At 38.3% G+C, this 15,070-nt stretch overlaps 1 protein-coding gene across 1 annotated transcript in view; it reads right to left on the bottom strand.

The window, feature by feature from the left end:
- CDK8 (cyclin-dependent kinase 8) overlaps positions 1-15,070 on the bottom strand; it is a 48,932-nt gene that overhangs the window by 16,685 nt on the left and 17,177 nt on the right. Inside the window, exons 4-5 of the mRNA XM_010005629.1 lie at positions 4,647-4,704; positions 1,793-1,924 (exon numbers count right to left, since the gene is read on the bottom strand). Coding sequence (XP_010003931.1) covers positions 1,793-1,924; positions 4,647-4,704 — 190 coding nt within the window. The remainder of the gene's footprint in view (positions 1-1,792; positions 1,925-4,646; positions 4,705-15,070) is intronic.

The following is a 15,070-nucleotide window of genomic DNA, read 5'->3' as shown; positions in this document are numbered from 1 at the left end:
CTTTCCCTTCCATGGCAAAGCTGTTCACATCCACTGAAGATGAACCACCTTCCAACCTGTTACTGGGCTATTCTCAAAATCACAGAATCATCATGGTTGAAAAGGACCTCCAAGGTCACCAAGTCCAATCGTAAATCCAGAAAAAAACACTATGCCCACTAGAACATGCCCTGAAGTGCCACATCTACACACTTCTTGAATACCTCCAAGGATGGTGACTACACCACCTCCTTGGGCAGGCTGTTCCAGTGCCTGACTACTCTTCGGTAAAGACATTCTTCCTAATATCTAGTCTAAACCTCCCCTTGCAAAACTTCAAACCATTTCCTCTAGTCCTACTGTTATTCACTTGGGAGAAAAGGCTCTACAGCCTCTTTTCAGGTAGCTGTAGAGAGCAGTAAGGTCTCCCCTCAGCCTCCTCTCCTCCAAACTAAACCATGCTAGTTCCCTCAGCATCTTCTCATAGGCCTTGCTTCAGGACCTCGATGTCCCTCCTGTCCTACACAGAGTGCTTGAGGCACAGCCTCACCAGTGCTGAGTACAGGGGCATGATCATTTCCCTGCTCCTGCTGGCCACATTATTCCTGATGCAGGCCGGGATGCCATTGGCCTTCTTGGCTACCTGGCACATTGCTGGCTCATGTTTAGCCGACTGTCAGCCAGTATCCCCAGGTGCTTTTCTCTTCCCCCAGCCTGTAGCGTTGCCTTGGGTTGTTGTGACCAAAATGCAGGACCTGTCAGTTGGCCTTATTGAACCTCATATGATTGGCCTTGGACCACTAATCCAGCCTGTCCAGGCCCCTCTGCAAAGCCTTCCTACCCTCTAGCAGATCAACACTCTCACCCAATTTGGTGTCATCTGCAAATTTACTGAGGAAGCACTCAACCACTTCATCTATATTATTGATAAACATACTAACCAAGACTGACCCCAAGACTGAGCCCTGGAGGACACCACTGGTGACTGGCCACCAACTGGATTTAACTCTGTTCACTACAACTCTCTGGGCTCGGTCACCCAGACAGTTTTTCTCCATGTCCTACAGCCACAGCCACCCCTGTCATCAGTGATCTCTTACCCCCAAACTGGCAAGAGTAGAGACTGGCAAAGCAAAGCCAACTGCACCACGCCAAAGCTGCTGAAATTCAGTCTGGTAAGAATGAATTAAGTGGTGAGGAGGATGGAGCCTTAAGCCGATGTAACTAAAACCATTCTGACAGTGTCTGCATTCTCTGAGGCTTCTGTTTTTCTGGATATGCTTGATGCAGCCTCACAGCTTAGCCTGTTGCTAAGCTGTGACCCTGATCCTGTCTCACTACTTCAAGCAATTCCTGTTCACACTTGTGCTTTGAAAAAGACACAGAGAGAGGCTATAATACAGCTTATTTCCAGTCTAGTTTCAGTGCAGCCAGTATGCCCCCCATTCTGTATATCCCTTATTTCATGTATTTATTACACTAGGTAAATACCGCTGCAATAAAATTAACACACTGTGTCTCATCATGATTATACAGATTCTACTAATGGTTTGAAGATGCATCTAAATTTGGTATAACCTCTAACAGCATTTATGAAAATCCTGTGTGAAAGCCATACAAAATTATACTGCATCACAGGGCATTTGAAGTCAGAACTTGTAAACATTTCATTCCTATATCTAGCCAGAGACCACAATGTACTAAACAGTTTGCCAAAGTTGAGCAGCTCCTTTGTGCTATTTATCAGTGCTTCAAGATTTGGGTACACTTTGCATAAAGAACAAAATAATACATTTTTATCCAATTTACTTACCAATAGCTTTGGTATAATGCCTTGCTCCAAGAAGCAACTCAGGAGCTCGATACCAGAATGTTACAACTACTGGATCCAAGTCTGCTAAAGGCTTCAGAGGTGAATTAAATAATCGGGCAAAGCCCATGTCAGCTGAAAAATTCAAGAGAGATGCTTCAAAATTTCAGGAAAACTATTAATTTTTTAAAAAATTAACTCATTGAGTTTACTTGTTAGTGCTACCATCACAACACAAACGCAGACTGTAGCAGATATGAGTTCTGTAAGCAGATTTTCTTAAAGCTTTTGTAGATGATACCGGATGTCATCACCTATGAAGTATATAATTATAAATCATTACTAACATGAGCCATTTAGAACAAAGAATTAACCATTGTTCTGAAAAAGCGCATCAACTCACTTCTCTCAGGACACTGGTAAATCCTGACTCATTTTACCCCATATTCTCTGGTAAAATACTCTGTTATTACAGGCTGGTCTTTCAAGTAGCAGCATTTTAAATGTGAGCAAAGCGCAAGTTCTGCAAAGGTTAGAATGATTTATAATACATACATGCACATCACAAAAGCTCCCTCCTCAAGAAGTTAGCTGTAGCAAGGTTTCCTTCACTCAAAAAAGCAATTGAGCCTACAGCATCTGCCTCCCTGCCAATTTTCTGTCAAGACATATTTCCAGTATGTAGATACCAGCACTAAATACCAATTAGGGTATGATTTTAAAATTCTGTTTGGGGACATTATATAATTAAAAACTGCTTTTTTAGAAATGGTGGAATACAACTGCCTAGCAAGCTGTCTGAACTGCCAAATGTAAGTGACACAGGGAAAAAAAATGGGCAGCAACTAAAATATGCACTTTCTCCCACCAAATCTCTTTATCCACCCACCACTCCCAAATCCCAAGAAAAGGGCCTCTGGTGCAGGAATATACACATGCTGAGAAAGACTCAAAAGGAATGAGATGAGGGAAAAGGACCTATATACCATAGCTCACTGGTTGAGGGAAAACTGCAGGCTAAATATGGGTCTCTCACCTGACTACACAATGTTTTTTTTCATATGCATTCCTATTTATGATTGTTTTAATGCATTTAAAAAGAGAAACATTTTACAGTTTTCTTCATTAAAATATTGATTACTCAAGATATGATCAAGTCAATAGGAACTATAAAAAAAGTTGTTGACAGAAAGTGAATTTATGACTCAAAATGACACAGAAAGCCTATAAAATTATTTTAAGTTAAATACCAGTTATGTATTTTTTAGAAAAGTTAGTTACACTGAAAAATTGGAAGCCCTTGGTATGGGTGTAACTTCTGTATTCTTTTCCTGCTGTGGTAATATATTAATAAAATAAAATAAATTTAAAAACCTACATTTTGAGAACACACTTAGAAATGCAGGGCCCCCCTCCCTCTATCCCCACTGGGAACGGATGGCTCAGAGGACTGGTGGTCCAATACAGAATCTTTCACCTGTCCATTAACAGAGTCCGACTAAATTTAGTTGTGCTCTAATTTATTCCCAAATTAATTCAAAACTATCAATTAAGAAAGAAATGGGTGGTCTAAGTGCAATTTCTAGCAAGCAGTTGTATACAGCAAATATCACCACCACAGTTGAACGTGAACATGCCCAGAGGATGACCCACATTATCAATTTTGGAAGCAACCGCTCTGTCAAGAATGAAGGAAGAGGTTTGCCCTTCTGCTGTCCGTGCTGTACCTGTTTTGTACAAAGACCTCAATTGCTACTGTCAGCCTTAAACCTCAGAAGGGTTTCAGGGTAGGATCTGCAGAAGTGTTCAGCCCTGGCCCATCTGCTCCTTGGATTTCAAAGGGTGAGGGAAGCACCAGAGCAGCACTGAACGCTCCAAGAAAATCCTACCCCAAATTGTTATACTAGTGATTAACAACATAGTTCAGATAAACAAAACAGTAAGAGTACAGAGCAACAAGGCAGAATAATCTCAAAGAAAGCCTAAGGGAAGTGAAAAATAGGAACTAGGTTTAAAAAATCCTTCCAAACAGGGCTGCTTTACCAGAAGAAATGTAAGTAGGCTGTGCATTAGCAGTCTGCTATCAAAGTACTGCCACGCTGAAGCACAGCACAGTATTTCTTATTACTGTTAAGACTACAGTTAATTTTAATTTATTTATGTGCTTTAGTTTAAAACAACTGAAGTTCTACAAATTATCCTCTCAAAGGGAACGTTAACTCCCACCAGAAAAAGTCACTTGAGTGGGGAAAGTCTTGGGTCCTTCCTACCCTGGTACACCTCAGTTTGAGCATTTAGCAGTAGTTCAAACTAAGCATTTTGGTTGTATTACGGTGCTCTCTGAGCTTTAAAGATCCCTTGTGTTTATCTCCAAGGGATCTGTCTACCCTTTCACAAATATTTTGTAGGCTAAAAGCCACCTTTGATTCCATCATAAAATTTAAGGTTTGTAGCAATGAGTAGTTCCCTACTTAGATTTTATAAGCAGCAACAATATAATGTCATGGCATTACTGGGGTAAATGGAGGAAATTAAAAAAACCCATTTCTTTATCCTCCTGTCCCCTGGCTAGCTCTCATCTTTGTGCCCATATCAAAATCCCCCACCCCACACAAACACCCATTTAAACAAAATATAATAACATTTTCCACTTTTCATTGATGAGGCTACAGCATTTCATCATCAGAACTGGTGCATGGGGCTAGTGTCAACAAGCCAGTCACTCAGAAAACAGAATTTAGGCAAAGTGCCTGGGCACATACTAGTATTACAGTGACTACTTTAGGTGCTAAAACTGCACCTTCAGAACATTCTAGCTTAAATGCTACACTCGGACTTATCAAAGATATAAACATACCAATTTTTACTCTTCCTCGCTCAGGACCTTCACCCATAACTAAAATATTAGCAGGTTTCTGTGGAAAAAAAAATAAATACACAATACATATACCACGATAAACCTAAACATTAGTCTCTGAAAAGTTAGTTATGCTTTGTTTTGCCAGTTTTAAACCAACTTTGTTTTGACAAAAATGACAAGTTTTTCTGTCACAGTAAAGCTGTGCAAGGACCCAGACACAAGCTCTCCCTGACTGCATCCTCTTCATGTTTCTTTTTGGCATTTCTGTGCTCCAGCACCATGTTCACTAACTGACACCCTGGTGTCTGTCCTCAATCTGCACAAGCTGGCAGTTGCTGAGCCACCAAGATTTCTATCAGAACTGCCCTAAATCCCTCTGGCAGGAGGCAGTCCTGCTGCTGCCCACCACCCTGCACCCCCAGCACCAGAGAGGAAACCAGCTCTACAACATGTTTTGCCCAGGGTCAATAGGCACACTTGCAGACACATTTTTCATTAAAAAAAATACCTGAGCGAGATACAAATTAAACATTAACATAACGCTTTATACTGGAGAGAAAAATCATCTATATTGTTCCTATTTACAAGTGTATACCGATTCAGACAGCTGCAAAACTAGAACACATTACCTTTTTATTATTTTTCCCTCCATCTTCCCTTTCTTTCTTTTACTAGGCAGGTGAGTTATAGAATTGAGCTAGAGTTCAGCTGGCTAGAAACATAAGCACTCACTCCTTAATCCTATATCTTCTGCTGTCCTGTTTCTCATAATACATTCTGCAGTCAGAAGATTCCTCAAATACTAACACTTTTTATGTAAATCAAACCCACAATGCTAGTTTTGAGGGGAAAAAAAGTAAAGAAACTCACAACTAAAGTTGAAAATTTACATTTGACTTGTTTTGAAACTGAGTAGTTTAGATCTATCTAGTGATACTGTAAATCCTGGACAGACCAGGGGCTCCTATTCAGTTGTGAACTGTTAGATTTACAAGAAGGCTGAATTACAGCTCTTACTTTGCTTTCCCAGTTTAAACCAACCTGAAGAACAAAGTGCCCAGCAAGATATTTTAGGCTACCTAAAAGTTAACAAAATAAATCCTAACGTCTTAGTGTGATTTACTTAGTGTGATTTAGGAAATTCCTAAGTCTTCTTGAATCTATCAGGCCCTGGTGTAACACATTCAGAGACAAAAGACCATGATCTGATACAAACCCACTAGTAATTGATACTGTGTAAAACAAGGAGCAAAAATTAATAATCTAGCAAGTATTTCCTTGAGAAACTTAATACTTATGAAAGGCTCCAACATGGGTTTCTGAAACTGTAGAATCCACCTACAAAAAATGTAAAAGGAACTTGAGGTATTCCATCTGTTCTCTGAGAGCAGATTAAAGATGGAAGAAAATGTTATTGCTTGACGATATTCAAAGAGGTAAGATAAATCCCATTCATTATCATTCCAACAGCCATAACAACATAACCTACTTATGCTGCATTAGCTCAGCAATATGCAGAAAAATGTTTCACACCACCACCACCCCTTTTTGTTTTGCTTCAACATACAAAATGCAGTATGTGGGGGCACAGCTCACAAAGCATTCCATTTTGATTGTTTCTGGAAAAAGTGCTAGAAATAAATAAGTAGCATAAATCTTTAAATTCAGAGTTAATGTTGAAGTGTAAAGCAACTGAAACTGCTAGGCAAGAAAACACATCATTTCACCGCAGAAACCATTTTATTGCTGTGCTGTGACCCAAAGAGAAGGCATGCGGAAGTTTTACAAAAGCTGCTTCAATTTATCTGGGATATTAATAAGCTACATACCTAATTAATACTTTTTGAGTAAAATGGATATATTACACAGGCACTAAAATCTTTCAGATAGATAAAACATTGACTTAAAGATTCTCCCTTGCATTTTCACTGGTTGATAATACTTCACAAAAATGCTTGTAACATCCTCATGATATTTTAACCTTAGAATATTTTTACGGCTTGGATTTTGATAGGGACAAGGAGTCATATTCACTCCACTATGCCAGATGATTAATCAGCATAACACTAGGTAATGATTCCTGCCTCAAATACCTTCTACCCTAAGTTCACGGCAGGTTCAGATGAGAAAAGAAAGCACAAAGATGATACAGTACTGGTTAGCAAATTATGTACCAACACCTTCATTCACGCTGAGATTCTTTTTTTCTTCTCAGGCTTTACATAAAATGTTTTAAAGTGCAGTCAATTTAGAAATCTGTGTAGGAGTCTTGTAAAGCCATAAAATAAAAAAGAACCCAAAAACCACTCAATCAATCTAGAATAAACATTCACAGCAGTTCACCTCTTTTCTAGAATCCAAGACCTTTCACTGAAACAGCTCTATTTGAAACAGAAGATTCTTCTTACAGACAACAATATTTACAGTCACGTCACTGTAAAGAGATACATCATGACAGCTAAAGATTTTAAAAAAATAAAAATAAAGTCAGACAGATGTCTTATTCTGAAGGTTCCCATTCCTAAAATCATTGTATTAGTAGCCTGGAACAACATCATTACTTGAAATAATTTTCCAAACAAAACCATTAATCAACATTTAAGTTCAACAGAGGAGTACCTATCAGATCGTAATGCAGGGAGAGTACTGGTGTTCCTAAAACATGCCATTTTGAGGACTACCTGATAAAAATTCAAGTCCACTAGCAAAAAATCTAACAAGAAACCCTGACCCATGTTTAGACATCTGACTCAAGTCCACCATGTGGAGAAAGAAAAATCTCTCCAGATTTGTTTCTTTGGGCAACTCATTACATACTAGAAATTTATTTGCCAAGAAAAATAAGCAGTCATTAAGAAAATAAAGGAGTCATCTGGACAAGCTTCATTTTACTTTGTTACATTCCAGTTTAATTTTAATTATCCAGAGAAAACAAAAGTTTAAAGTGCTTATTCAAATAACTTGGGCTGAACAAGTGAAGAAAAAAATCTTCCAGCAATGTGCATATTTTGTTCTGAAAACAGACTACTTTTAAAACAGCTATAATTTTATAATTACAAATTAACAACTTGTTAAAGTTACTCATTTTTGTTCTAATAGAGGCATATTTACTTTTGCCTTCAAGTAAAATAATTTGCTCGTGCCAGACAAATGCAAATGAGAAAGCTGTTCTGTTCCTAAATCAAATGTGAAGAGCCATGCAGGGATGTACAGCTAAGTACTCCAGAGACCAACAAAACAACTTTCTGACAACCCCACAGAACAAAATTTAAGAACAATCACCCTCCAACCTTGCCCCGAACACCCCACCTCAGCAGCAACAGAATCATTAATTCTCACAGAAGAATGGCCTTGTGACCATGGCACAGCATTACATTTGTCCTACATCTGGTTGTGTAGTGCTCTTTGTGCGATTCCCAGACAAATCCTAATCTTGTGCATTTAATAACTAGTACTACTGAAAAGAGAACAAAGATCCTCACTGAAATACTTTTCGGCAATTCTAATTTAATCATTATTTGCGAAGAACAAACAGAAATCCTATGCAGCAGGCTAACTTCAAATAAAGAAGTTAAAAAAACAGAGGCTATATTAACAGGTTCATAGATCTACAAAGAATGGTTTGGGTTGGGTTTGACCTTCAGAGATCCTCTACACCAACCCCCCCTTCCATGGACAGGGACACTTCCCACTAGACCAGGTTGCTCAAAGCTCCATCTCATCTCTCCTTGAACACTTCCAGGGATGGGGCTTTCACAGTCTCTTCAGGCAACCTGTGCCAGTGTCTCACCACCCTCACACTAAGGAGCTTCTTCTTAATGTCTAACCTAACTCTCTCCTCTTTCAGTTTAAAACCATTACCCCTTGTCCTATCACTACACGACCTCAGAAAAAGTCCCTTCCTAGCTTTCCTGTAGGTCCCCTTCAGGTACTTGAAGGTAGTTTAAGGTCTCCTTGGAGCCATCTCTTCTCCAGGCCGAACAGCACCAATTCTCTCAGCCTGTCTTCATAGAAGAGGTGATCATCTTCACAGTCCTCCTCTGGACTCACTCCAACAGCTCCATATACAAATGATACTCCAGTACACTTCTGGAGTTAATGTATTTCCTTCAATTCAAAGATGTGCATTCACAATTAAAAAAAATAATTTCAGTCACATCTGCTAGCTGATTTCGGGTTTTAAAATAAGTTGTCAACAAGACCACCACAAACACTGGTGAAAACAATGACTCTGCAGGACTCAACATGTATTAAATCTAAACATAAAACCCAACATGTATTAAATCAAAACATTAAAGTCTTATTTTTAATTAAAAATACATTACACAAAAAAGCAGTGGAAAATTTTAAAAACCTATTTTAATTTAATAGTTAATGTTAGTTACCTTCTATTTCAAGGCTGTTTGAAAAAAATAAAAATCAAGCACCTAAATAAATTCTCATTAAAATCAGGAACCATTAAAATTACCAGTACCAGCCAAACAAAAACATAACTCATCAAAGCACACATGCTCAAACATTTTCAAAGTACAGAAAGTATTTGGATAGGACAGAAGATAGAGGGATGCCATACCTATGCCAGGAAAGCCTTCTGCTAGTTACTACCATCATATACTATCTCTGTTCCAGCCTGATGAAATGTTGGCTTTGCTCTTACATTCTTGTGCTCTGAACACACTCCAAGAATTTCTTTCAGTTGTTGTCACTCAAGTACTGCCAACCTGGGGCAATGTAACATATTAAAGTCTGTGCACAGCCTAATACACAGGGGTTTTGATTACTTCCACTGGAAGTGAATTAGAGTTGAAAGAAAAAATCTAGTTACACTTCACAAGCCAACTCTCTCCCTCTGAAAAAAAGTACATCAGGATGAGCTGCAGGGTATGGCTTTCTGTACCAAGTTCAAGGAAGGAAAGGTGCATACAATAGGCAAAAACATTATTACAGCAACTTTGCAGGAAAATCTGCTAGCATGTCAAAGATCATTAATGTGTCATTCAAGAGTGTAATAACAAACATAATAAATAACAACAAAAGAAGTCTTTCAGAAGTATATTTCCTGTGTGTTTTGCCACATGAGCAATTCCTCTGTTCATAGGTCAGGACAACTCTGGATTCTGGGGACACGTGATCACAGCAGGATCAAATGCAAGAGGAGAATGTGCACTGAAACTGGTTTTTAGGTTATTACAAATATAATTTTATCGTCTTTTTCACTTCAGACTTCTGCCTCAAAAGTGAGGATTTTGAGTGGGTAATAAAAACACCAACCATCTTTTTTGCTCATTTATTTTGTTGTAGCAGCTTCCACAGTTTGACAGGCATTCAGTAGTATTGTAATCTCACTCTGATCTTTTCAGTCAAAGGAAGAAAACTGCCTTATTTACTCTGTGGTTTGCACGCAGTTGCAGTAGCCCATATCATCTTCCTTAACAGCCCTGTTTTATTTTTGTCTTTCATGTAAATACTATTCTCCTCACCATCACTTCCCTATCACCCTACTTGTATTGTTGACTAATATGTAATTCCTCCTGCTTTGGATGTAGGAAAAATAAAAAGGTGAAGAACCTAAGCAATTTATTTATATGCACTTCCCAGGGGTTGCCTGGGCTCTGTTCTTGATTACTTGTTAGATCACCTTTGTGCATATCGTATTTCAAACAACACCCCAAAGATTAAGCTTTGTGTCACTCATACTGAGAGGAAGTCAGATAAAGCTGGTAGTTCAGACAGAGTCAGCTTTTGTAAGGGATAAATGTGCCTTGCTTACAGAGCAAATTTTTCGCAGGCTATTTTGAAACTCCTCAGATTTAGGGTTAATCAACGGACTGTTTTCTTGTCACCTTGTCAATTTAGCCTCCAGATTATGAGTACAGGTCATTCATATAGATCACGGTGTTTTCTTCCTTACAGCAAGATACAAAAAAAAAAAAAAATAATTATGGCTTTTTCCCCTACTTTGAACAATTTATATTCTTGTCTTCTACAGTATTTAATGCACTGGGCAACTTTGCCACAACCTTAACAAGGTACATAGCACTAAAAAAACCCAACAAAACTGCATCCAAGTGTTTCTAAAATCATACTCTAGGGTCTTTACTAAATTCTACTGCAGTGGTTTTATTGACTAAGCTTACTTCAAAGGTACATTAGTGATCAAAGAGCTTCTGGTCCTCCATCTCTCTCTTATGTCGGAATTAGGAGTTATGTTGATACTTTTCCATCTGGCTAGTACAGCTCATTACCTTTCTGATGGGAGAGCTGCTAGAAATTACACCTGAAGTTTCTAAAATGTTACTCCTCTGTGTAAGTCCTGCTTCTGCATTAATGTATATGGATATGAGAGTTATTTCAGCCAGTTTACCTTTACCTACCACTACTGTGCAACAATGCATCAGATCACTGAAGGATTACTTATGTTACTCTCTTTCCAGGCCATAAATGGGTATCTGGCAATCTTGGAAAGCCAGCACATTAAAAATCAGACTAGTAACATGAAAACAAATTTAGAGCTATAGATAAGAAAGAAATGTAGTATAGGCTGCCCATCAGTTAATTAATCTGCATCCCAAACGCTTCACTTACTTCAGATCTTTGCTATTAAAAAGATAAAAGCAGATTCAACATACTGTAAAAAAAAAATCCTTGTATATATACAGACATATAGGAGCTGTTAACAGGTTAAAAAGATAAAAGCAGAGATCAAACTTACTGAAAAAAAAAATCCTTGTATATATACAGACATATAGGAGCTGTTAACAGGAGTTAAGTAAGATGAGTTGATTTAATCTTATAGGCACCAAGATATTACCATCTGATTAGCCCTTATTCTCTTGGCGAAGGGGTTAAAGGGCACTTGTGAGGTTTCAATAAGGAACAAAGATAAAAAATATTTGTTAAACGCATTCACTGAAAATGTGTATTTTTAAAAAATCTCTTACCTACTTAATGTGTTATTATTGCCCTGGGTCTCTTTTTTTATAACAAAACCTTTCCATCTGCAGAATCTTAACAAGATGAGGTGTTCTCTGATGGGTGCAGCTTTTGAAGCTTACATCCTCAGCCTCTAAGTCCTCAATCTTCCTTTTGCATTTCTCACTGCACATATTCCAAACTCCCTCCTATGTCTTTCTTTCCCACCTTCAAAATCCTCAAGCTCCTTTTCCACCTGATATCTGTTCTGATGACCAAGCGTATCGGGCCAGTGGAGAAGCAGCTTGCACTAGGAATAACCAGTGAACCACTATCTTTAGAGTACCAACCAGCCCAACTGAAAACAGCCTTGGTGCAACTCTCAATGCATTTCTCCCAGAACACCTGTCCTCCTGTATCTGCCATCTGCTTTTAATGAAATTTGAAATAATTTTACTGTTTGGATACCATATGTTTTTATGAAACAGATCTGCAATTTGCTAGCAGATACACAACGTTTTTGGGGGAACTAGCAATAAACTAGCATGTCCAGGTAAGATGCCCACACAGGATCAGCAGACCAACATAAAGGTTTTTTATAGTGGAACAGGTAAGACCATTTGCATTTTTTCAGCTACTTTTCCGAGAGACTGAAGTAGTCAGTATCATTACTCCTATCTAGAATTCTAAAGCACCACCTTGTTTTCAGTTGAGAAATCCTATGCAGTATCTGGACAGATGTTTTTTCTGGTACTGGCATTAAATGTTCGACCAAACAAGGACCAACTTTTCAAAAGCCATTACAATGACAATGATCCTTGATGAAAGGCACCAAAAAGCCCTGCCTTGATTTGATGCCCTGTAAGGTCAAGATGTAAATGTAAAGACCAGTCATGAAACATTCCATCTAAGGAAGTGAGAAAAAAGGGCAGTCCTCTTCACAACAGCATTTATAGCCATATGAAGAAAAAGTACAAGTCATTTTCAGCCTCAGATTTGCAGTTCCCATTTTGCAACAGTTCTTCACTACCTGCTAACTGGCCCGAGATCACAGGCTAAAAATTACTCAGTTTACAAAGACCCAGAAATGTCAGGAAAAAATACTCAGCTTCTTGTGTCCAACAGTTCTGCAACAGGTAAGTGAAAAATCTCACTAAAGTATTAATAATCATGTAATGTAACTTCATGTCTCCAAATACTCACCTGTGTTGTACTCATTTGTTCCTAAGACACTTGGTGGTTAAACAAGCAACCTTACTTTTTCCATTTCTTTTTTGCACTTCGTACTACTTTCACGTAAAGTTTTCACTCACTATGGAACTCCAAATCCAGAAATTTTACCTGCATTTCCTCTAGCCAGTAACAGTCTAAAAGCAAGTCTGCCTAGGTTTGATCACATCATTGGCTAATTGTCTTGCGCTTGCTTAGAAGATCGGAGGTTAAAGACAATAAACCTGTAAAAAGCTATGAAAGATCATACTAATATTCAAGAACGGCTTGAATGAAGGTGGCCCATGTGAATGAATAAAATCTGTTCACTATCTTTAAAGATGGGCAATTTACAAAGTCACCAGGAAGTCTTGCAATGAAGACTCAAATACATCTGGAGAAGCAGACTGAATATTGTATTTTAATTTAGCTTTTCCAGTTGATTTCAGTGCTTTAGCATGATAGGGATAGTATTCTAACTAAGAACAAAAGATGTGGGACTAATCCAAGATAGATATAAAAATATGAATCTTCGTTAAACTTCAATCCTATAGAATTGAAAAATCCCTCAAGACTTGGGTATCCCTTTCTAGACATAGTGCAGTTACAGAAGTGTTTTATAACCAAAGCTGGTTACAATTTGATGATCAAGTAGAGCTGTATCTTTCATTTTATGACCACACAGCTTCCAAAAAAACTTTTGCAGATACATGATCTTTTTTATCTTGGGAAAAGAAAACGGCACCATATCTTCGCTCCCATCAAGCTGCAATCAAGATATACAGCAAAAATGTCCTTCACTGCAAAGGTTTTATATTTCACTGCTTTCTTCACATTGTTCCTAATTCCATATGAGCCCTTTGATCTTCCATGTTCTTCTTACTCACACCTGCTCCCAATTTTTTTCTTCCTCCCGCATGGCTTCTCTTCTTGATTTGTCATGAGCTGGATTTTAGATTTTGAAAAAGCAGTAACTGAATTTTTCAAGACAGATCAAATGGTGAAGATACAACACATTCACAGAATGGCTGAGGTTGGAAGGCACCTCCTGAAATCCTCTGCCAACTTGTTGAGGGTGTGCTCTGTCCCACTGTTCACGTTTTTAATGATGATAAACAGCACTGAACCCAGTATCGGCCCTTGAGACGCTCCACTAGTGACTGGTGTCCAGTTCAACTTTGTAGCACTGATCACAATCCTTTGACCCCATCAACTCAGCCAGTTCTCAATCCATTTAACCTCACTGTACACGTACCTAGTCTGTATTTCATTAGTTTGTCTACAAGGATGTAATGAAATACAGTGTCAGAAGTCTTACTGAAGTAAGCAACATCCACTGCTTGTCCCCCATCCATCCAGCTAGTCATTGAAGGCTTTCAGGTTGGCTGAGCATAATTTCCCCTTCATAAATCCACACTGACAACTCCCAGTCACCTTCACATCTTTCAAATGGCTTCCAGGAGGATTTGAAGAAAGAGTGACTGACTTGTAATTTCCCAGATCCTCCTTCTTGCTGTTCTTGAAGATTGGAGTGACATTTGCTTTTTTCCTCTCAGGAACCTCCCGATTGCTATGACCTTTCAAAGAAAGTGGCCTCACAGTGATCTGCTTATATGAAGCAAATTATTTTACGTATCTCTGTAGGCTTCTCTACAGTGAATTCAAAGATGTCTAAGCAGTATGCCTTCTACTGTTGTGAGTGGAAGGCTGGTAGTACTGCAGCAACACATACTGTATTTCTAGCTTCAAATCTGCATTTGTACAAAGTTGACAGACACTATTCAATCAAGAGCTCGACCTAACAGGTCATTGCTAAAACAATGTCCATGAAGAAAGCAACCCACATGGATTCTCATTTCCACAGCAGTTCTTAAAAAAAAAAAAAAAAAAAAAGCGTTGACTTTGGTTTTCTGGGGTTGTGGTTGATTTTTATTTTTTTTTGTAAAAGTCACTGGCATGAGCATCAAATACTTGGTTTTACAGTCTCTTCTGATAATTTCTACACTTTGATTAGTTACTGGTTTGAAAGGTTAATCTAAACTATAAATAAAATGCTCTGAAAAGCAGGCAAAGGTGTAGTCATGGTCTCTGTAAATGGAAGCATTATGAAATGCCAGATAATTTTACTTTAACTATAGAATTTAACTATAGAATCCACTATAGAAACCACTCTTGCTTTCAAAAGATGGTAACTTCTTTCTAGTAATGTGCACAGCTTTTCCTACTATTGTTTTTAAGCATTCCGGTTCATTCCTTCAATGACCACAGTTTTGTAAGCACTACAGCAGGATGGAAAGGCA

Source organism: Chaetura pelagica, unplaced genomic scaffold (genome assembly GCF_000747805.2).
Source record: "Chaetura pelagica isolate M959 unplaced genomic scaffold, ChaPel_1.0 scaffold269, whole genome shotgun sequence".
Taxonomy (NCBI): domain Eukaryota; kingdom Metazoa; phylum Chordata; class Aves; order Apodiformes; family Apodidae; genus Chaetura; species Chaetura pelagica.
The sequence above is the reverse complement of the archived record's forward strand: the minus strand, read 5'-3'. Positions and strand labels throughout refer to the sequence as shown.